Genomic DNA, 23,799 nt, shown 5'->3' with positions numbered 1-23,799 from the left:
TTAGCTTAAAAACTTAAGAAAACAAATTGGGGTCTGCTTAAATATTTTTATAAAGGTGACTTTTTTTGTATGCCTTTAAATTTCCTTTAATTCCTATTATTTTCCCTATAATAAGGGTTCCATTACAGAGAGAAAAATGTATTTATCTTTATTTTCCTTTTAAGTATTTTTATTAACTTCATATAATTATAAGATTGTAACCATATTTTCCCAACAACTATAACAATAAGATCGGTATTTAATGAGACATATTCAGTCCTTCAAAATATTGGGAAGTCAGTAAATAATAATGATTGTAATATCTATAGTGGTACACATAGGATACTACAGGCCAATCAGTAATTACTTTTTATTCCTGAAGTTACCATGGGGTAGCCTGGGAACTTAGTGAAGATAATTAAGTAATTTTTAAATTGGATTATTTCTTAGAACCCCAAATAAGAGTTCAGTGTATCTATGGCTCCGCTAAAGTGATTTAAAAATTATAATCATCATTTTTCTCTTGCTTTGAAGTTGAGCTCTTTTAAAATCAAAGCCCTGTTTAGGTTTAGTTCACCAGAGATCTTAGACTAACATCATTAAAAATTAAAGTTCAAGCTCCAGAAAATAATGTTTAAAATTTTCCATAATAAAATCACAGCATAATTTTCTTCATCAACACTAACATTCTATTTAAAGAATATCATTGAGATATTTCAACTAGAATAAAACATTCACAGATGTGTACTTAATGATACAAAAACAAACAAACAAAAAAATCCTGATGATTCTTAGGAAATATACACACACTAAAGTATTCAACACAAGTATTTAACAATACAATGTCAGAAAAGAACAAGTCTTATTTCCCACTTGTGAACTTAAATTTCCTTTTTTTAAAATATATTTTAATCATTTTCTACAGAGAGGAAGGGAGAGGGATAGTCAGAAACATCCATCAGCTGCCTCCTGCACGCCCCCTACTGGGGATGTGCCCGCAACCAAGGTACATGCCCTTGACTGGAATAGAACCTGGGACCTTTCAGTTTGCAGGCCGATGCTCTATCCACTGAGCCAAACTGGTTAGGGCTTAAATTTTCTTATTGGAACTTTATATGGCTCAGCATGGCAATAGAGCATGTCTGCTGAAATAGCCAAATTCCTCTGTGTGCTGTGAGGTGGGGTGGGGTGAATGTATGCATGTTATAAATGTCTTATTTCTGTACTTCATGGTTTATTCCCTAAATGCTTACTTTACTCCCATGTTGCTTCTGGTTACATTAAATCAGAATGATATTATTGCATTTTAATATAGGCTATAAGTCTCTTTTATACTGAATACTGTAAAATACAAATGAATTAATAGGAATGAAAATGCTAATATGAATTAAAATAGCTTTTACCATATATGGAATAAAAAAGTCAAACAAAAGGAAACATTTATTGTTAATGACACATTTGTGATGGAGAATATTTTTACAAAATAATCTTTGATATTTACAGAAGACCTATTTTATATTCATATTGCATCTAACCCAGAATTGCTTATTTTCTTAAAAATGGGAATAAAAGAAAAGTGCAACAGAGAAAAACCTCAATCTATTTTGTTATATAAGCTAAAAATTAAATGAGAAAATGTAATGAAATTCAGAGTTGAAAGGTTCAAAGAGCTTACGTTATTGAAGACTATTAATTTCTGTTCAAAAGCTTTTGTAAGGCAATGTTATCACAAACACACTCTAATAACCATAGCATTCCACCAGGACACAAGATTGCAAGTGACTCCATCACATTGTATAGGTTGCTACAATTACCTGATATATGTACAATGTGCTAAATTTTGAGTAATGATAGTAAGTGATTGTTATATAACAGAAATCTCCCCCAAAGGTCACTTTTCGAGGTTTCTTTTTTTATTTTCACTGAAGAGTTGAAGTATTGAAGTGAATACATTTTTGTCATGTTAAGTGGAAGAATAAGTAGATCGTGAGCTCCTGAAATTTTAATACTGCTCTTATCCATCTGTAACCTAAAGTGCTCTCAGAGATTCCACACATGCTCGAAGGAATCAAACCCCGAAGACTGATAACCAGGGACATATTTTGCTAATCTATTCCCGATGCTTTGCCTAAAAAATTGGCATTGCCATCTTCAACATTTTTCTTTTGGAACCAGGGTTTTGAATTTGTTCCTTGTTGGTAAGCTTCCAGAAAATGACAGATTCCAGGAATTTCACTGGGGAAGTTTGGTGGAAGTTCCTCCCTTGATCGAGGGGTAAACACAAAACCTGGACAGTCCTTGAGTAATCTGAAAGAGTAAAATAAAATTATTACTCTCTACGCAAGAAAAGACAACCTAAATAAATGAATATTCCTCAAAATATTAATAAACCATGTTCACTGTGATTGACAGAAAGCTCCTAATGATGTTAATAAACATCTTCACAAAAGAAGTACAATGGAAAACCAATTCACAATCACAAGAAAAGACTACCCAAATAATTCATTTTACTCATATTTGAAAAATTAATTATAAAATATTTTTGAGTAGATATAATCTATAATCTGAATAGCAGTATAATTCACAGTAATGGGGAGAAAACCCCAAATAATCCAAAGGTCTAACAATAGCAAAAAAAAAAACAATACCCCATAAATATAATGTTACAGAATAAGTCTTCCTAAATTGAAAGAGTTAAAACATTGCCATTTATTGATTCATTCATTTTGTAAATATTACTGAGAAGTAATCATGGGCAAGAAGCTATAAAAGAAAAGTTCTACGTAAGCTTTATGCATATGTATAAAAGACTGTAAGAAGAGCTTTTGATCTCTCATTAGAATTTTTACAAATCCAAGGTTAATAGGACTAAAATGAGATTTAATTGTACATATTGATACCCAATTTTTTTTTACTTGCTACTACTTCTTCATTATGCTAAGCTTATTTTAATTCTGATCCCACTGGTTAAGTTACTGACTCATCTTTCTATTTGCTTCCCTAGCTTTCTATCAAATGCAAACTTAATAAGCATCTCTTTAATCTACTATTTAGGCCATGGATGAAAAATGTTGAATAGTTCTGGAATCTAAACCAACTCCTACAGAACATTAGATTACTCATCACATCTGCCCAACTAGTCCATGGCCTTCTACTGATGTTTTAGTCAGTCATGAATTCATAAATGTTTTTGGCCTATTATTTATGAGGCATGATATTTGGTGATATATAATAAAAAGTTACAGAATCTCAAAGTATAAGCTTCAAAGTCAGTTGTTGAATAGCAACAAAGATGTCAGTTTTCTAATTTTGGAAAATGGGGATAGCTGTGAAAATTAAATAAATCAATTACAAAAGACTGATTAAACATCAATTAGATATCACCTAACACCCATCACATTGGTAACAATTAATTAGTCTGATAATATCAAGCACTGGAGAAGAGAAACAAACCTTTATACACTATTGGTGGAATACAAATTGGTAGAAGCAATTTGGACAGCTAATTGATTTTTAGTAAAGTTGAAACAGTACAGCCTATGATTTGGGAATACCATGTATAGGTATAATATCTAGAGATATATGTGTAAGAATATTTATCAAGTCACTTTTATAATAATGAAAACCTGATACACTCTAATTAACCCTGGGGAGAAGATAGATTCTGGCTTATTCATACTCTAGAATACATATTATATCACCTGCACATATAGTGACATACTTGATCTGGCTTGTACTGGCTCATGAGAGTGAACTTTTAACATTCAAGAATTTTGCAAACTATCAGTCGCCTAAAACCTGCCATGGTGGGAGTATTTACACCATGGAAATTGGTAAAAGTCAGGGATTCTCCACTTTACTTCCCAAAGCTGGTTTACCAGTACACCACTGCATTAGAAATAGTTTGAATAAATGAACTAGATTTATAAGATCTAGATTTACATTTCACCAAGAAAAAAAAATCTCAAAATATGTTGAGTAGGTTCAAGGCAAGTCGTAAAAGGATATGAACAGGTCCAGTGGAAATTTACTGTTCTCTGACTTTATTTTTTTTTTAATCTGGAGAAACTTAAATGAAGAGAGTTACACTTCTGGCCTTTTCCTGCCCATTTTCCTTCCTGGTAAACAGAAGCAACATGAGCTATTGCTCTATTCGGTGCCTTCCCGCCTCTCTCTTTAGAAGCCTTCCTGTCTTCAGGAAGTACACATTCTCAGATGTTCCTACAAACCTTAAGGGGATATAAAGTCCAGCATGTCAGAGAGAAAATGGGGGCCAGGAGCCTGTAATATTTTGTTTCTTTCATAAAACAGGGATCTGAAACAAATATGGCAAAATGTTGACATTTGTTAAATATTAGTATTGGTTACACGGGTATCATATTTTCTTTGAATTTTTTCTGTACCTTGAAATATTTAAAAATTAACTCTAAAATGTATATAACTATAAGGTTTTAATAAATAAAAATGTATAAAACTATAGGTGATTGGTAAATTTAAAAAATATTTTTATGTCCATATTAACTCAACATCTCCTCTTCGTATGGTAATTACAATCATAACCTTTATATCACTTGAATTTATCAAGTGCTTTGCTCAAGATCTCACATCTGGTAAATCCTGTATTTGGAACTTGTAAAACACGTCTTCTGAATACAAATCCCAGGCTTTTGAAATAAACTTACAGATAAACACAGAATGTCAAATGAGAAATGACACTCATTTCTCATGAGTAAGAAATGCTCATTAGATCATCTTCATAAAAAGATCAAAATTTGTAAGAAAAATAGATTGGAAAAACAAAACCATTTCAATGAAAGCCCGATAGCAGAAAGATCCAAGAACTGCAGCCACAGGCCCAGGGCAGATGTCCACATGGGGTAGAAGTTTTACTTTACTCCCTCTTGACCAGCTATCATTTCCCCCAATGAAACAGTAAAAGAACGGAGTTGAGGTGGTCAGTGCAATCAGTACCTGTATGTTGTTGGGCTGACATTGATTTTCCGTGGTACACTGCAGGACTCAAATTTGTTAGCCAAGGTGACATTGTTTCCAAAAAGACAGTAACGGGGCATCTTAACTCCAACAACTCCAGCAAAAACCGACCCAGAATGCAGTCCAATTCGCATCTGAAAGCATACAACGTGCCACAGTGTTCCTGGTCATTGGTTAAAATTCTTCCCACTCGTCCATGTTGTTTGAATGCCCTGCCTAAATTATTGTAACAATTGCTCTTACCACATCACTCCCTCCTTCCTCAAAAACCTCAGCCAACTTCCCTCTAGTCCTCACCGTTGATTAAAAATCATCGGAGAAGAGTCAGCTGCACCTCTTAGCTCTTCTCTACTTACGCCCTTAGGTTTAATGCACAAAGCACTCTTATTTCACCTCTCTTCAGTACCTGAGACAGATTTCCACGCATGCCTATCGCTGTCACCACCGTGACAAGGCAGTGTCTATGGGCTGTTTATGTGAAACTGCTCTATCGAGTGAGATAGACACAACTTCCGGATTACAGTTGTTGTTTCCCAAAACACAGTCAGAGAGGGGCACCATATAGAGTGTACATTTTGAGGAAAATAACTTTATGCCAACACTACTCCACTATTCAAATGACTAACAACTAGAGAAAGGGAATTATAGTATTTAAATAAAAAATAACACAGGAAGCAGGAAGTAGCTGCTGAGGCCCAGATTAGAAGGGGGGCGGGGGAGGGGGGAGAGAGGGGGACAGAGAGGGAAAAGCATCCATTTGTTGTTCCACTTATTTATATATTCATTGTTTGATTCTTGTATGTGCCCTGATGGGGGATAGAACCACAGCCACTGAGCTATCAGCCAGGGTGAGCCTGGGCTTTGAAGCCAGAGAGACACAGCTCCAAATCCAGGTGCATGGGAGACCTGACCACTTCTGTCCACCAGTGAATTGTGGTTTCCTCTTCATCATGTTGTTGTAAATATTAAATGAGATGATGTTTGTCACAATACGCTTTCCTGCCCCCAATACACAATAAGGTTTCTCTCTCTACTGAAAATGCTCTTCCCTTCTGCCTCTGGGAAGTTTCCTAGGCAGCTCCTAAAGCCATCAGATAGTCCTAGAACAAATAAAAGGTGTGCGTAACATCTCACTTTACAGGTCATTAAAGCTAAACTCTTATTACTCAGGTAACTGTCTTTGAAACTAGCTATAAATAATTCCTCCAGTTGCAAAACTCTAAAAATACATTTCTATAAATAACAAAAATCATGTCACTGATCCCCCTGGCTCAAACATACACATTTTAATTACAAAATCCATTTATGTAGAAACCACTGATTTTATTGTTAATGTGGATATTTTAAGCGTGTACTTTGATGCTATGATTTTCCTCATCAAAACTAAAGAGAGATAGAGAAAAAGAGAGTGAGAGTTATCTTTTTTTAAAAGTGCAATTACAGAACTTAAGTCTGAAAAAGTAAGATGCTATGATGACTTTATTATTTTTTTTATTTGTTAATCCTCACCCAAGGATATTTTTTCCATTGATTTTTAGAGAGAGTGGAAGGGAAGGGAGAGAGAGAGAGAGAAACATAGATGTGAGAGAGACACATTGATTGATTGCTTCCTGCACGCACCCCAACTGGGCTGGGGATCTAGCCTGCAGCCTAGGCATGTGCCCTTGACCAGAATGGAACACTCGACTCTTCACACCCTTCAATCCCTTCAGTCTGCAGGCCGAGGCTCTAACCACAGAACCAAACCGGCTAGAGCTGCTGTGATGCTATTAAAACAGCCACGATTTATCTCACACTCTCTCCATTAAGACATGAGCTCTATCTCCTCCCCTCTGGGCAGGCTTATGATTGCTTTGACCAATAGAATAGAATGGAGGCGTCACTGTGTGTCTCCTAAGGTTAGGTCATAAAAGGTCATGCTGCCAACAATCAAGTTCCCTGGGACATAAGCCACCATGTAAGAAGTGTAACTACTCTGAGTCTACACCACGTAAGCACATGGACTGACAGTCCTAGTTGAGCTCAACCTTTCAGCCATGGCCAGTGAGCAAGGAACCAGGCGTGTAAGTGAAGCAGCCACGTCGGAATGGATCCTCCAGCTCCAAGTGGTACATTCAGCTCTTCCAACTGCCCCCAACCATTTGAGTGTTCCCAGCTGAGACTGTGAGCTGAGGTGTGGCATCCCTGCTATGCCTCATCTAATTTCCGATGCACAGAATCCATGTGTAATAAAAGGTTTGTATTTTTACAACACTAAACATACAAAATGTGTCACACAATAACATATAACTGGAAAGACAGTCGACTTGTAAAACCAATATGATGACTTGCATGTATGGTATCTACTAACTGTGAAGAGAGCCAAGACTAAACTTCTAAATAGTATAGTTTTATTTATTTATTTTTTTTTTCTTTCTTCTCCCTATATCTATAGCACACCAGGTAGAATCCTATGTCCCTTCAAAGGCCCACTTCTGAGTCATCAATTGAGGCCTATTCGATAAAAATTGAGTGCCAGATTGACTACAGTGCTACAAATAAACATAACCTGGTCATGTTCTGTCTATTAAACCAATGCCTAGTGTGTTAATTTTATTTTTTCATGTGCAATAAAATATTATTCTGGAGTCTGATTGATCTAGACATTTTAGAATTTTATGTGTCCTGGAAAACATTGGTGGATTAACAGTCAACATTCATTCTACTGTGATGTCCTTCCCTGCAGTTACTGGAACACTAAACATTGCATATTCCAAACTCCCTGGCAGCACCTAGATGCATTCAGGTCTGGTGACTCAGAGCCACGTGCATGAGATTTGGAAGCCAGGATTTCTGCTGGGACTGCACTTGGGGTGCTTACAAGTGGGAAAGCTTTGGGTTTTCTGTGGCATGCTTAGTGGAGAGCCCAGTTCCCAGGTGCTCCTTTTGTGAGGGCCAGGATGCAGGAATTCCATGTTGCTGATCCAGATTAGAGGAGGGGCGTGCAGTTGTGTACTGCAGCCAGTAGCAGAGGCAGCAGCTTTCAGAACACAACCTTTTCCAGACTGGCTATGGTGGTATAGTTCTGGAGCCAGTTTCCCGATGGAGGAAAAAGCAGTGGCTCTGAAATGTGGCTTTAGGACCCATTTTTAAAAAGCTCAACTTATAAATGGCTTCTTTAGTCCTCTCAATGATTCTGAGATTCCATACCATGTAGTAAATGTTTTCCTGCTTAAACAAGTGAGAGTTTGCTCTCTGCAACTAAACCCCAACTGATACACCATTCTTCAAAGAAAAGAACAGAAAAGAAAAGAAAATATTCTATCTGATAAAAGAGTAATATGTAAATTGACTATCACTCCAACACACAAGATGGCTGCCCCCATGTGGACACAAGATGGCCACCACAAGATGGCCAGCAGGGGAGGGCAGTTGGGAGGGACCAGGTCTGCAAGGGAGGGCAGTTGTGGGCGATCAGGCCAGCAGGGGAGGGAAGATGGGAGGGGATCAGACCTTCAAGAGAGGGCAGTTGGGGGTGATCAAGCCTGCAGGGGAGGGCAGTTAGGGATGACCAGGCTGGCAGAGGAGGGAAGTTGGGGGCAACCAGGCCTGCAGGGAAGGGCAGTTGGGTGGGGGACCCAGGCCTGTAGGGGAGGGCAGTTAGGGGGACCAGGCCTGCAGGGGAGGGCAGTTAGGGGTGCCCAGGCCTGCAAGGGAGCAGTTAGGCATCAATCAGGTTGGCATGGGAGTGGTTAGTGGGTGATCAGGCTGGCAGGCAGAAGTGGTTAGGGGCAATCAGGAGGCAGGCAGGCAAGCAGTTGAGAGCCAGCAGTCCAGATTGTGAGAGGGATGTCCGACTGCCCGTTTAGGCCTGATCCTACTGGGATAGGGCCTAAACGGGCAGCCAGACATCCCTTGAGGTGCCCCAGATTGGAGGGTTCAGGCTGGGCTGAGGGACACACAAACACACACCCCCGCCCTGTGCACGAATTTTGTGCACTGGGCCTCTAGTATATATATATTATTGATATATATTATTAATGTCAGAGAGGAAGGGATGAGAGAGGGATGGAAACATCAATGATGGAGAGAATCATTGATCAGCTGCCTTCTGTATGCCCCCTACTGCATACTCCCTGCAACCTGGGCATGTGTCCTAAACAGGAATTGAACCGTGACCTTCCTGGTTCATAGGTCGACACTCAAACACTGAGCCACACAGGCTGGGCACACCACTCTTTTGATAACTAACTAATAAGCATGTATTTTCCATTTCCTGGACAATATATGATCTACTTTACCTTGATAGGTTCTCCATGGGGAGACATGACTTCATCAGAGAGCTCCATCATCTTGAGGGCCATCAGTGCTATCTGAACAGCATGGGTATCACTTTCTTTGTGTAATCCCCCAGCCACACAATATGCATCGCCAATGGTCTCCACCTACACATAACAGATTTTCCACATTACAAATAAAAAGCTCAGGAAGAATTATAGCATATAATTTACAGCAGAAATTAAGAAACATATAGTAACAATCTTAGTGTTCTTTGTCTATGATACTGGCTACAAAAAGATAACAATTAATTTAAACCCAACCAAATTGTAATAATCACATTTTTCTTTTTAAATATTTATTGTAACTTATCAGAGCATCTCATTCTTCTTATCCAAAGCTTCCAGTGTGGAGAAATGGAGGTGAGGAAAGGAAAAAGAGTTGTAAACGTTTACTCAAAATAAATGCTCAAACCCTTATAAAGTGCCCAAGTTTCTTCTTGACCTCCTTTTCTGCTAACTCCTGACACTACCTGTTCATTCTCCCTGTTGCTCACTTTGTCTCAATGCCAATGGCCTCTCCTGTTTTCTCTCAAACATACCGAACAGGCTCCCACTTGCTATCCTTTTGCCTGGAATAATCTTTCTGCAGATAACCATTTGGTTTGTCCCTCATTTCCTTCAGCCCCTCCAAAACATCTCTTTATGAGAAAGGCCACCCTCTATGAAACAGCAATCATTTCTTACCCTCTCCCCCTTAACCTGCTTTATTTTTCTCCCAGAATATTACACCACATGAAATACTATATATTTACTTATGTGTTTATTCTCTTTCTTCCCCCCACCCCCAGTAGAATGTAAGTTCTCTGAGTCTGTCTATTTTATTAATTCCTATCAGTGCCAGTATATTCACCAATGAATGAACCAGGCAGCAATGCCTCCCATAAGCTTTGCCTCAGTAGTGAATATATATGAAGTGCTTAACAGAAAGGCTAACATATCACAGGTGTTCAAAAAAGTGTTGCTAATTAGAAGTGGAACTCTCACCCCTACTTGGAGTTAGGTGCCCATTATCTGTGCTATTGTAACACCTGGTCCAGACTTGCGTGAAATGGGGCCTTAGTATGTCATATTGAAACCTAGTATTTGCCAGTACCCCCCCCACACACACACACACGTGCCAACTCTTCTCACAGGGATTTTGCCCACCCATGCTGGAAAATGCTGGATAACCAGTAGATATTTGCTAAAACAATAGATAAATAAATACTAACACCAAAAGATGGAATGACAGAAAATGAAATTAAATAAAGTCCTGGCATGATCAGATCCCTGAATTAATAAACTTGACTATTCCTTAGAAGCCATGACACTCATAGGTCGGCCTATGATTATACATTCTGTGTCTCTGAAATGTATTTAGTGGTTAAGACCCTCCTTACTTATTTACAGCTACCTCTAGGTATTTTCATGAGAAATCAGAGTGGAGAGAAGGTGGGCATAAGGACAGGAAAGAAGGTGACTGACTAGCTTAGGCTGCAGTTGGGTGAGTCAGGGAACTCTGTGGCTACCATCCCGGTAGTAAAGAGGCTAGATTCTAAATACTTGACAAAAATAACCAATTTTGTCAAGTTTCAACAAGTTGAAGAAGAGGACTACTTCTTCTGACATCAATCTCAGTAGTTTGCCAAGAACAGCAAGCCTTCCTTCTCACAATTCTGCTGAGAGAGGAGACATTCTCAAGATAGAAACTGTCTACAAAAAAATACAGCAGATTCCACAAGAGGCCATCAAGCTTAACCTAACCAAAGCCAATTATTTTATCTGTAATTATCCATGAGCTTATTTTTGTCCCAAGGGATCATAGCTCTGTCTGGAATTTCCTGTTAGAGTTTTTAAAGGAAGTTTTTTTATTTTCTCATTTTGTTTTTACTTCTGGCATCTAGATTGAAAAAAAAAAAAAAGCAGGATCTTGTATATTCCCACAAATAATTTTTGTTTCTCCTTAATCATTTATCTATTTTGTCTTGGGTTAAGTTCTGAAATGCCAGATTGTTGTGTGGCAAATTAAGAGATGATTTCAAACCACACAAATGAGAGGCATGCTCTGTGCTTAATGATAATGTCTAAAACAATGCAAAATACGTTATATCAGTAAAATATATATATAGTTTTACTTCTAAAGGAAGAACATGAAATCTCTTCATTAGTTCTTTCATTTGACAATAGTTACATTTTAAAAGTAGCTGATTACATGTTGGGGACAATCACTGTGCGTCCCCAGTGCCTGAATGATGCCGATACGTCCTAGGCACCCCCAAAATCCTGCTGCCTGATGAATAACAGACATTATTTACCATAATATTTATAACAATCCTGCTCATAAAGCTTACAGGACATATGTATGTTATCATTCATATAAACTCTTTGGGTAGATAATATTTTCTCTGTTTCACAAATGAAACACGTCAGATAGAGACAAGATTTGAAGACAGGTCTCTCTTATTTAGGTATCTCTGCCCTCGGCCGCTCTACAATAAAGCCTTAAGTAGGTAATTTGAGTTTCTGCTAACTGGCCATAAAAAGTATCATGTTAACCCTGAATTGAATTAATCTACTTAAATACGATTTGTATAATCCTCATGTTTCTTTACTTTTACAGGTACAAAGGATAAACTTTCCCTGTACAAGAGATACTCTGAATTATACCATGCTTAACAACTCCACTCAGTTCCCACAGTAAAGTGTCATGTTCAATGACTTCTAAACTTCACCTGCTCATGGGTCCTACACCCCATCCTCCACTCCATCTATCATCCCCCACTCTATGCTTATTCCTTAAGAAGACAATGTGGCAGATTTCTCATGGAATCATCTCTTTTTCTGAGCAGATTCAGAGCTATTTCTGGCTGGCGAACACCCAGGTGATTAATGCACAATGCCTACTCCCAGGATGTGGCTCCCAGGATGGCCCCACAGGGACAGCCTTTCGTAAAACTCAGATCCTAGTTACAGTGCTTGTTCTCAGTGACTTTTGCCTGGAAAATGGGCACCGTCCAGCTCCACCCCTACCTTGTAGACATCCAGCTCTCCGCACTGCTGGTCAAACCGGGTGTAGAGCGCGTTGAGCATGGTGATGACCTGCAGCGGCGAGCACTGGGAGCAGATGGCCGTGAACCCAACAATGTCTGAGAAAAGCATGGTGACGTTACTGAACTTCTTGGCTTGCACCACCTGCCCTTGCCACAGCTGCTGCGCCACCTCGGAGGGAAATATAGAGCACAGGAGATCAACTGTCTTCTTCTTCTCCTCCTCCAGGGCTTGGTGAGCTTGCTCCAGCGTGGCCTTCAGTTTTCCCAGCCTCTTCTTCAGGCCATCCTGGGCTCTGGCCTGTTCTCCTATCAAGACCACATCCCTCAGCGCATTGTGAATTGGGATGTCTGAGAGGTAGAGCCCTCGTCCTGTAAAATCTTCTAATCTGTCCACACAGGGTGACCCCAAGAACAAGATCGCATTGGATTCAATGATGTAGATCATTTGGCCTTTGAGGTCCATAACCTGCGAAGCAAAGGAGAACCAATTGATGTGATTTATTCAAGTTTCCAATGTTTTCTGGAGACAAAAGGAGAGGAAGTAGAGTGATAATCCCTTTGTATTGAACTTGATTTTTTTTTTCTACCTGCTGACCAAGAACAGTATGTTTTCTTATAGTTCCAATTTACTATGAGTTCTAAAATGTGTGCAGCTATTTGAAATGTGTGCAGCTATTTGAAAAGTATACTTTACACATAGATCATACTTTTCAATAAGCAGTGCAAGCAATGCTTCCTTCAAGGCCTCCTCAGTAAGTGGCATGTGCCTACTCCCTTTTGATAGGAGCAGCCAGCAGAAATGATTGTGCCAAGGGAGCTTTGAGGGAGGTGAGGCTTCAAGTGATCATCCTGGATCACGAGATTTACTTGGATGAGTGTGGACAAATATGTACATGTGTGTTGCTCACTGCAGCAGAGCCAAAAGCAATCCAAATGTCCTTTTCAGAGCAGATGATTACATAGAGGACAACCTTACAATGAATACGACACAGCCTTTGAAACGTGAAACAGACCTATAGCTAATGACATGGCAGAGTGCCCAAAATATATTGTTTAGTGGAAAAAAAAAAGTTATAAATAGTATTATTTTTATTTTTTGTTTAAAACAAAAATGTATAACCCTCATGTTTCTTTATTTTTACAGGCACAAAATTTTTCCCTGTACAAGCATACTCTGAATTATAGCATGCTTAATAACTAATGTCATTGATTTTTTTTGTTGCTACAATGGACATCTTTAATTACTACCAAATTTTAAAATATTTAGCTATGCAATTTTTATGATAAAAAGCAATAAAGCTGTTTTAATTTTGGGGAACAGTGTGTCTGCTGGGGTTATACATGACTAAAATTGATATGCATCATAAGCCTCTCTATTAGCTTTGCTGTACTATTGACTATGACTTAGCAAACTTTGTAACCTAAGAGCAAATAATTACCAAAGTTCTCTACCAGGAGGTGACAGAACATTTCTTCCCACATCCTTTAACAACTAGTCAAAATTTATTGATTTTTTCCACTTATTGAATATTGAGTAAAAAAATCTATTTAGTTGGCTCCTATAAGAAAAATAAAAAGTAGTTTTGTTTGTTTGTTATAGAAAAAGACCTCTTATTCCAAATTAAGTCAACTGTCTGATGATGACTGAAAACATTTTATGTAAATATTTTTATAATTCAGTTGTAAAATATGTCATAAAGATTTTAAAAGGTACACTACATTCAATGAATATTTGTGAAGTAAGGGTCAAGTAGAGAAGAACCACATGCAGAAAGGACCTTGTTTTAAATTTATTCCAGCCTTAGAAGTATTTTAGAATTGTTTTTAAATTAAATGTTTTAAGAAAACATTTGAAGTGATGCATTTGCATTTGTACCATTTTTTTGTTTCTGGTTCTTAAATATGAAATAATTGATTTCATATTCAAAATACTATTATGTTTCTCTTACCCTTGAAGATTTCTTCACAGAGTTGTCCCATCTCCTCACTCGCACCACAAATTGCAAATTCAACATAGTCATGATTCCGCTAAACGTTTGGTTGACTTTTGGAGTGAGAATATCAAAGTACTCCTCAAAATTCGGCTTTCCTTGAAAGTCTCGCCTGTTCATCAGCCTCCTGATGCCATTGCCAAATTGCAGAATTGTCATGTCTTTGTCAAACATGAAATGGAACGGGAATGTCTTACAGAAGAGAGAAGCAGGAATGACCAGTGAGGACTGGGGTTTGCCTGGGGACAGGGATGGTTTGGTGCTTGTAACATGAACGGAGTATAACAGATAGGGCTGGTTAACAAACTCACTGCTATCGTTGTGGAAGCAGGAAGGCATTAATGACACTTCCACTTCGGTTTCATACAGGATGTGAGCAGCTGCCTTGATGATGCCCGGAAGAATCAGGGATGTGATCTTCTTCGGAAAGAAATAGTAAACGTTTAAGACATCGTGGTCCTTATCCAGACAGAGAATGGAGGCAGCCTCCCGCCTGCCTTTCTTCTCTGCTTCTTGGCAGTGGCTGCTCTGTTTCAGAAGGGTGCTGAAGCTATTTAAAAAATCTTTGAGGGTTCCTCCCACCACACCCAGGATGTGTTCATCTTCCTCATAACATATTTTAAAAATCTCTTCACCGAGAGATGCTTTGATGCTCTCCACTGGAACTCCTGAAAGCAGATAACACATTTCCTGTCATGTCAAATAGGCCAGCGTGGTAGAACTGTGCTGTTACAACTTTTGTAAACATTGTTTTATTTGATGATTTCATTCCTTTTATTTCTGGTAGTAAGAATGCCAACCCAAACTAACCATCTGTATTCTAATTATCTATATAGATGAGTTACTAAAATTCTGGTAATTCTAACTAAAAATCCCAAATCATTTCTTTAAAAAAGAATGATCACCCGGCCAACGTAGCTCAGTGGCTGAGCGTTGACCTATGAACCATGGGTGGTCATGGTTTGATTCCTGGTCAGGGCACATGCCTGGCTTGCAGGCTCGATCCCCAGTAGGGGGCGTGCAGGAGGCAGCTGATCAATGATTCTCTTCCATTATTGATGTTTCTATCTCTCTCTCCCTCTCCTTCCTCTTTGAAATCAATAAAAGATATTTTCTTTTCAAAAAAGAATGGTCAATTGAATATAATATACAACATTTTATCCCCCTAATCTTAGCTAGAAAAGGGCAATAGAAATTGCAGGATCAGGTCCATTTCGGAAAAAGCTGTCCCACCCTGGTAACTCAAAACCAGTCCATCCTGATGAAAGGGTACTGTCCACCTTGCAGGGTCTCCAGGAGTGTAAGCTTCAGACACAGAAATTAATTTGAAATCACTGGCTATGAAACTAAATGTTGTCATTTTTTTCTTTAGAGATGACACAAAGTATTTTTTTCTGGGTATAACAGCCTTCTTGTTAGTGTTACTCTAATAAATATGTGTTTGGAATATATTAGTCACTTCCTACAACCTCTTCCAGAACCTCCTTTATTCTTTCAAGTCTGGGTACCACGTTCCTTTCCACCTGTAACTCAGGAAGAACAATGGTGCCTTCTTTATGCCACTGTCATGATGTGTGGGAATGGTGTTTAGAATAGTCCCTGGCTTCTAAGAAGGATTCACTAGAGTAAGTCAGCCATAATCACCACCATCATCATTGTTATTATTAAAATCTTAACATTTTGTACGTTCAGAAAAATTTAACTTGTTGGTCCATGTACTCAAACTTTGAAAAGGGTAGTAGTAGGACAAAGTTACTCATCTACTTTTTTTTTCTAAACTAATTATTGATATGAGAACACTGTTAACACCTTTCCCCATGATTGTTTCAAACTTTTTAAAAATTCTTTATTTTGCTTTGTGGAGTAGGACTTTTTATGCATAAATAAGGAACACGTAGTTAACTTTAAGACCAAAGCATATACATGTATATGAGTCAGCTTCCCATGCAGCCTTATCTAGTTCTCAGCAAATGAACATTTTTCATAGAGGAAATGAGTCCTGGGGGTGGGAGGGTGGGAAGGTTGGAGGTGGAGGGGGGTCAATGGGGAGGAAAAAGGGGGACATCTGTAATACTTTCAACAATGAAGATAAATTTAAATAAAAGAAGAGGAAATGTTTAAGATCAAACAAAAATATATAGTATGACAAAGAGTTATTCTTTATGTTAATACAATACATAGATTGAATAATTCACACTGGAATTTACCAGCTAATAAAAATAAATATTTTAGGAGAAAATGTTAGTTCTACAGGTAATTTTTTTTTACTAATAGAAAACATTAGTTTACAGATAAAACATTAGTTCTATAAGCATAATTAATTCCTAATTACATACACTAGACAATTAACATGAAACAATTCTATTACCTGCTGCAAGCGCTTCATCTGCAATTATTTTTTCAAAGTCTTCTCTTTCCACAGTTTTTCTGAAAATATTTCAATATCTTAAATTATAAACTGACATGTGAATGTCAAAAGTTCAGATTATAACAGACAAAAATCATGACAAATAATTTAAGTAACTTTTTCTGGAGAGACAAGTCTTGACTATCAAGTTTACAGAAAAGGAGCAGTGACATGTACAACCCAAAGCGATGTTGAAAACCCCCAAATATATCTGAATATGGAGTGCTTCATCATTTTTTATGAAGTACTTGCCTTTTAACTGAACTTCACTTAAGCCAGTGGTCGGCAAACCGCGGCTCGTGAGCCATAGTTTGCCGCTCTGTTGACTAATGAGTTTGCCGACCACTGACTTAAGCTAATACTATAGAGGTCTACACTGGCAGGGAACCAGGAATATGAAATGACCCACAAGAAGAAAAACCTACGTACTGATGGATTTCACTCTTAAGTATCACTATTTTTTTCTAAAGTGAATATACAGTAAATTTTGTATATTTACTTTATAAACATACAGTAAAGCCTGTATATTTAACTCTCAGACATCTTTACATTAAGTGTTATCCTTGATCCTGTATAAAAATGTGTAACTAATCTATTCCTTATTCAATTACTGCACTGGTTCCTGTAGCATAGAAGTTGATAATAGCATACATCTTGATTAATAGAAGGCTGTAGTGATTCAACTGGACAACTTGCTGACTCATGTCTGCCTAATTTTTTGTTGATGATTTCTGATAGTGATGACTGATCATGAGCAAATTTGCCAAACTACAGAAGCATATTAAAAAGCACCCAAGTTCTGTTTGTGGTTCAGTATGTCATTAGACAAGCCAAGTTTACAAACAGGCATGAATCTAAAATTTTTAATAGATTTCAAAGAACATGACACATGTAGAGAAGTTTCAAAAGGGAATATTTTCAAGAAGGAAAATTGCTCAGTCCACTATTTTGTCACATAAAGGTATATTGCTTATAATTATTTAAAATACTAGGTGGAAAGATTTTCTTATTTTAACAGGTTGAAGAACACTAACTGGTATTATCTAGTTTGACTTTAGAGACCCCCAAACACTGTCATATATGGCACTCCTTTATAATACAACATCTGTATACTCTATTGTGTGTTCACCACCCAAAGTCTAGTTTTTCATCATCAAACCCCTTGACATATATTGTTTTGTATTAATCAGCCTTTAATTGGCTCCTTTTTTGTAATTTAAGCACTTTTTTTTCTAAAGAATGAGAGCAAATCTGCTCAGAGAACTATAATGCTGCCAATTCCCAGCACCCATGATATGAGATATGAGCAAAGTGAGTCCAAACAGCAGATAGTGCAATTCAAAATAAGTCCCCTCTCTTTATCTTCAAAAAGGAGGTATAAGCTTGAATGTGTGCTATACACACACACCAGCCATGAGTTCATATATGATGATGTGAACAACAGGTCCTAGAGAAATTAACAAAACAAAAGCTCTATGTGCAACCACCCCAGGGAGATATCAGAATGGTTCTACTAAAACTCTTTCACTTAAAAAAATGGATGGTGGTGGGTAGGGAGCTCCAGGACTCCATCGAGGGACAGTTTATTATTTAGTATATTGGTGTTTTGCTTTTCAAGTCACATAAGAGAAGAAGCAGTCTGCAAAAGGGAGGGAGTCAGGTGTGTTCAGCAGTTGGCAAAATGAGAGCAGCAGAAACAGCAGTTGCCTTGCCAAAAAGACGGTGGTGGTGGTGGGAGACCCAGACACAAAGAGCATATGCAACAATTTTAAAAGGCAAAGCAGAGAGAAGGCATTTGGCATATCAACAGGCACTCTTGTTAAAAAAGGGGAGGGGAGGTCATCTTATTTCAACAACTGAATAATTACCACCAGGACAATTTAAAAGTATGATCAGCTCTATAAAAAGGCAGGCAAGTGGTTAAAGATTTTTCAAGATTTGCAAATAAAATATTTATTTTTATTTCATTTAATTTTTTTTTTTTTAGTTTTGAGATCTTTAAAAGAGATACGCTGCTGGGAACACATCCTGAAGGAATGTCTGCCTCCAGCTTAGGAACATTCAGAACACAAAGCACTGAGAATAAATTTTGTGTAAACTGGCTGCCAAGGACTTAGGCAGACAGACACAGTAGCACAGCGAGGATGACTTGTGGCTATCTTATCTGCCTGACTGAGAATCAAGGTCAGGGGCTCTGGAATACTTTGCATATCGCTCCTGTAAACAAAGCTTCTGTCAGACACACGGATTCACTCTCCCTCCTCGGACCCGTCTGGGACCTCTTCTTGGCAGCCTGCTGCCTTCAGTCCGGGACCAGTTAGTCAGCAAGGAAAATTAAGCGCAGATAATCCACAGAACAGATTATTCACTCATGAGTAGCAGGGAGATGAATGAAGTTATAAAATATCTCTGACAATGGTATGGGTTTGCAAAATTTCAATGTTCAACTCTGTAAATTTGAACTCAAGTATTTATTCTACCATTGGCAGATTGAATAATCCTTGGCATTTCAGGGGATCGAAAACAAGGCCAAGTCAAATTATCCACCAGCAGTGACTGCGCCAAGATATAGTTGAAAAATTAACTATATAAATCATATTATTTTTTTTAAATCATCTTATCTATTAAGCCTCTACAGAAAGCTAGCTTATTATAGATTAAGCCTCTACAGAAAGCTAGCTTAAATAAAATTTCAAAGACACAGTACAAGAAAAAAAGTATAAACAGAACTGATATTTAGCCAGTGCACACCAGAATAACCATACTAGTTATAAAAATACTGAAAATTTCCCTAAGGATTAATAGCTGCTGCCCCAAGGCCCCTGAATCCACTCCTCCCTCCCCCCCGCCCCCATCCTTCTTCCATTTCATTTCCTCCTGATGCAGCACCTAAAGTCTAATCTGCAGGGAGGGAGAAGTGGGGACAGGGGGCACACAGGAACCCTGCTTCAACCTTTTAGCAGTATTCTTCAGCCAAGGAGTGTGCACTGAGTGTTTGGCATCCATGCCTGACCTGTTAAGTATTTTAGAAATTACCCTTAGTATGAAAGAAGAGGCCTATGGGAGCTTGTTCAAAGCAGCAGTATACAGCAACAACGTTAAAATCATGGGCTCTGAAAAACCCAGCTTGGAAACTCAGTTCTGCCTTTTCCTAAACCCCTAGAAAATCCTAACATTTTACATAAACTTGAGCTTAGTGATGCATAACATGTGAAAATGCACTTATTTTCGGATTAGTAGCAGCTAAAACAGTTCAGTTTTTGGCATAGCGTAGTTATTTAAAATGCGTTGATACTTTCAGCAAGTGTTGGCTATTAGTAGTGGCCTCAGAGATGGTAATAAGAAGTTCACACAAATAAAACAGCTCAATTTACCTGCTTTCTTTGATTTTGTGTTTTGCCAGTGTCCTCTGAAGTGCAAAGTTCAGCCGCTCAAACTGAAAATTGAAAAGAAAAGTTGTAAACATTCCCTTAAATAATTTACTTGGCCATATGTTTTAATCCTTCTCCCTGAAAGTTTCTTGTGAAGAAGCGGCTATGTTATCACTGTAATGGTAAGTGTCATGAATTTACACTTTGGAAAGTGGGACTGGTTTTCCATGGGTTTTTCAAACTTGGGAAGAAACAATGAGCTCAGCCACAGACCAAGGTCAAGGTGAGTTGGAATCCAAATAGAAGACTCCAGTTTGGCAAAGTCAGGTCTTCCATGAAGGAATTCTGGGTATCACTTCCTCTGGGTCAGGAAACCCCTTTGGATGTGCTACCAATATGTCAGTGTGGCTCAAGCCAAGCCAACCCCTGTTCCAGTCATAAATTCCACACCCAGCCATGCCAGTGACTCCCCGCCCTTAACTCCACATGCATATTTGTGTTTCATGTATCATTTACACCCCCAGGTCTAGAAAACTCTAGCATTATCTGTCTCTCCCTTTCTTTTATCCCTTTCATCCAATCTGTTACCAAGATCAGTTGATCACTGATTTGAAACAAATCTTGGATTTCCCCTAATTTGTACTATTTCCTTTCTTTGAACTAATTATCTTCACCAAACACGTATAATTTTACTCTCTTTTATTGATTTCATGAATTTTCCTATACTTCAAGATATATTAAAGATATACTTCAAGATATACTTTTTAAATACTCGACTCTCAACCTTTCTTAACAGCTTGTTGTCTCTGGTTAATAAGGGGAAGGAGAGCATTGATAAACAGAACTGCCAAATTTTTTTTTTGCAGAGCATGTAAAAATCATATGTATCTACATGGGTATACATAACCGCTGGTTCTTTCTGTAGTTTACCCAGAGGAAAGTGAAGAATTTTCTGGCTCTGTTCCAAGTTGGGAAATTCCTTTCTCCTTAAGCACTATTTATATCTCACTTAGAGTTTCCACTGGTTAAGGGAGGCAGTGAAGTTCAGCAAAATAGACCAAGCTTCTGTTTTAATAAAATAAGTCATGAAAGGAACTTTCATTATAGAGCTTCGGAAAGATTTTAAATTTATTAGGAAAAATGCAAATGCCGAAAAGAAATAAAAGAAAACTTAAATGTACAATGTAGAACAGCTTCTCTGACTGGTCCGATAAAGAGAGGGAGGTTATGTCTGCCTCAGGATGAAAGAAAGGCTGGCAGGTCCATGGATTTTAATACTTACTCCAGCCATAAAAACAAATTGGGTGATGAAGTCTGATTATCTAAAATGAGAACTATAGTCTGTCCAATGGTATTTTGAATCTCTTCCTTTGGATAACAGATAGAATTGTTATCCAAACAGTAGAAGAATTAAATGTCTGCTTTAAAAATTTTAAAAAAATGCTATTTAATTAAAGACATGCAGATGTTTGGGCAGTTGATGGAATAGTCTAGATTATTATTACTCAGTCCAAATGTATCCAACTTTAGGCCATTTACTGTTATAAGGCAAATGACCTCAATTGTCATAGAGGAGTTTTAGTGAATAATACCAACTGTACCCCTTCTGCCCCTTAGAATTCTTACAGCCTTGCCTTTCCATCTACTACCTGACAGTATTGTCAAATCTTAATGACTACTTCTATGAGTTCACCAACAACAGAGATTATTCTAAACAAAGACAAAGAGTACAGTAAAATATCATTTATATTGATATTTGGAATGTTTTAGCATGTGGGTGACTTCTACTTTAGGAATTCAAAATCTATCAGACAAAATAATGAAGCCAACATGGCAATGACAAGACTCAGGAGAAGCATGGAGGCTCTCCGGCTTCCCCGTCATCCCCATCATCCTCATCTGTTCCCCTCTGGGCACCTCACTCTGTCCTTGGAAATGAGAGTACCAACCACTCCCCAGACTGGGATGCCCACCAACTCCCTGACAAGGGCTACGTCCCTCATCCCCACCAAATCTGGCTGTCTGATGACTAGAGTAGCATAATAAAATTAAATATTTCTATTTCAAAGGCTATTAACCAAAATATTTTTGTGATGATATTATATTCAAAATTAGTCCCTTTAATTTTCAGCTAATTCTAACTCAAGCTTCAATTCAGGTATCTTCTTTCTCACTCACTGGAGCCCATATTGTTTGACAGCAGAAATTGCTCTAGCCTTCAAAAGCTGTGTGACTTCGATTAAGTTAGTTAGCTCCCCTAGTCCTTGGGGATTACCTCTGAAATTCCTTTTACTCCTAAAAGTCAGCAAGTATGTGGTTCTTCAATGCTTTGGTGTTGAGTCGATTAAAAATTACCAGTGGATTATGATAGCTGGAGTCTAATTCTATCAATGTCCGATCTCATAGGTTATGTGAGTTTCTGTAAAACTGAACACAGATGGAGGGAAGAAGATATCACGGAGACTCTCAGCTGCTATTCTCTTTAGCCCTGCAGGGGGAGAGGAGCTCTCTACATGCCTCTTCTATTCCTAAGATATTTGACCTAATGAGGTATATGCTCTATTCCCAGTGTCCTGTCACCGGCAGATTAACAGAAGATGCTCCATATCTCAAAATGATATTAGGCTATGCAGCTCACAGAGCTATTTCAAGAAGTGTCTGAACTAACAACTCTGACACAAAGGACCAGGTCAAGCCTGGCCTGAGCAGAGATTTCAGACTCAGACACAGCAGGAAAAGGGAGATTTCCCCACCTCAACAAATTATCAGGCGATACATCTTACTCTTTGGATTTAGAAGAAGAAAACATGACAGGAAAGAAGCTATTCTTCAAGGAACTTGATTTGAAAATAATAGTTGACAACTACTGGTCATTTATGGTATGGGAAGAGGTAAGGATCACTTCACTTCATGTACATTAAAACTATCGAACATAGAGACTGATATCGTTTCCATTTTACAGATAAGGAAGCTGGTGCTAAGGGACTAAGCAGTTGTTCCAAAGCTTGTCAGAGTGCAGGATCCTTTGGAAAAGAATTCAAGATGTTAAACATTCTAAGAGAAACACAATTTAAGATGATGATTGCTTTAAAGGAATGCTTTTCTGTGTTTCCAGGAAACATCTATCAGAGACTTGAGAGTGAGAAAGCAAGTGTTTACATTTTCCTTAGAAAACCATTATTTTACAATTTTTAAAACATCAGTAAAATCCTGAACAGGGCAAGCACTCACCTCGGGGAAAATCAGTTTGCAAATGCTCTCTGCCAAAGTGTGAAGATAGACTCGGCTCCGACTGGTCTTTCTTTGAGGGAGACTTCCTTGCACTTTCTTCTCAGGGGCGTCCTGACAGATGGGCAGGGTGGCTGGGCAGCTCTCTGCGCTTCCCGCCACCTCCTCTGCTGGCTCTTTAGGAGCCTGCCCTGGTGCCAGTAAGGAGAAAGGACACTCCCCTGTGATCTTGAGATCCTTCAGCTTCGTACAGAACATGGTGTCAGTGGCCTCACCCTGCTGTGGATCTCGTCCTGGTGAGCTGCTCTTCTGACAAATGGAAGCCACGATCAGATCAAGGACACTGGTGATGGGCGTGTCTATGGGCAGTAGAAAGTCAGAACAGAGAGCGAGTGACTTAGTACACTTATGAAAACAGAAAAAGACAGGTGTGAAAAAGCAAAGACCACATAGTCATATTGCATTTTTCAAGTAAAAAAAAAA

General features: G+C 38.3%; 1 protein-coding gene across 2 annotated transcripts; it reads right to left on the bottom strand.

Annotated features, from left to right (window-relative positions):
• Positions 1 to 1,410: 1,410 nt before the first annotated feature.
• On the bottom strand, positions 1,411 to 23,653 carry GUCY1A1 (guanylate cyclase 1 soluble subunit alpha 1). Of its 2 annotated transcripts, XM_054716950.1 has the most exons (8): positions 23,320 to 23,653; positions 20,092 to 20,153; positions 16,679 to 16,737; positions 14,269 to 14,978; positions 12,300 to 12,785; positions 9,252 to 9,395; positions 4,951 to 5,105; positions 1,411 to 2,286 (listed from the first exon to the last, which is right to left on the bottom strand). In XM_054716950.1, exons 1-8 carry the CDS (start codon positions 23,572 to 23,574, stop codon positions 2,085 to 2,087), a joined length of 2,073 nt encoding a protein of 690 aa, XP_054572925.1. In that variant the 5' UTR covers positions 23,575 to 23,653; the 3' UTR covers positions 1,411 to 2,084. The 2 variants fall into 2 exon arrangements, with proteins under 2 accessions (XP_054572925.1, XP_054572926.1); XM_054716951.1 differs by lacking the exon at positions 4,951 to 5,105 and having other exon boundaries at positions 2,143 to 2,286.
• Positions 23,654 to 23,799: the final 146 nt, after the last annotated feature.

This window comes from Eptesicus fuscus, chromosome 6 (assembly GCF_027574615.1).
Source record: "Eptesicus fuscus isolate TK198812 chromosome 6, DD_ASM_mEF_20220401, whole genome shotgun sequence".
NCBI lineage: Eukaryota > Metazoa > Chordata > Mammalia > Chiroptera > Vespertilionidae > Eptesicus > Eptesicus fuscus.
This window is presented reverse-complemented; position numbering and strand designations above follow the sequence as displayed.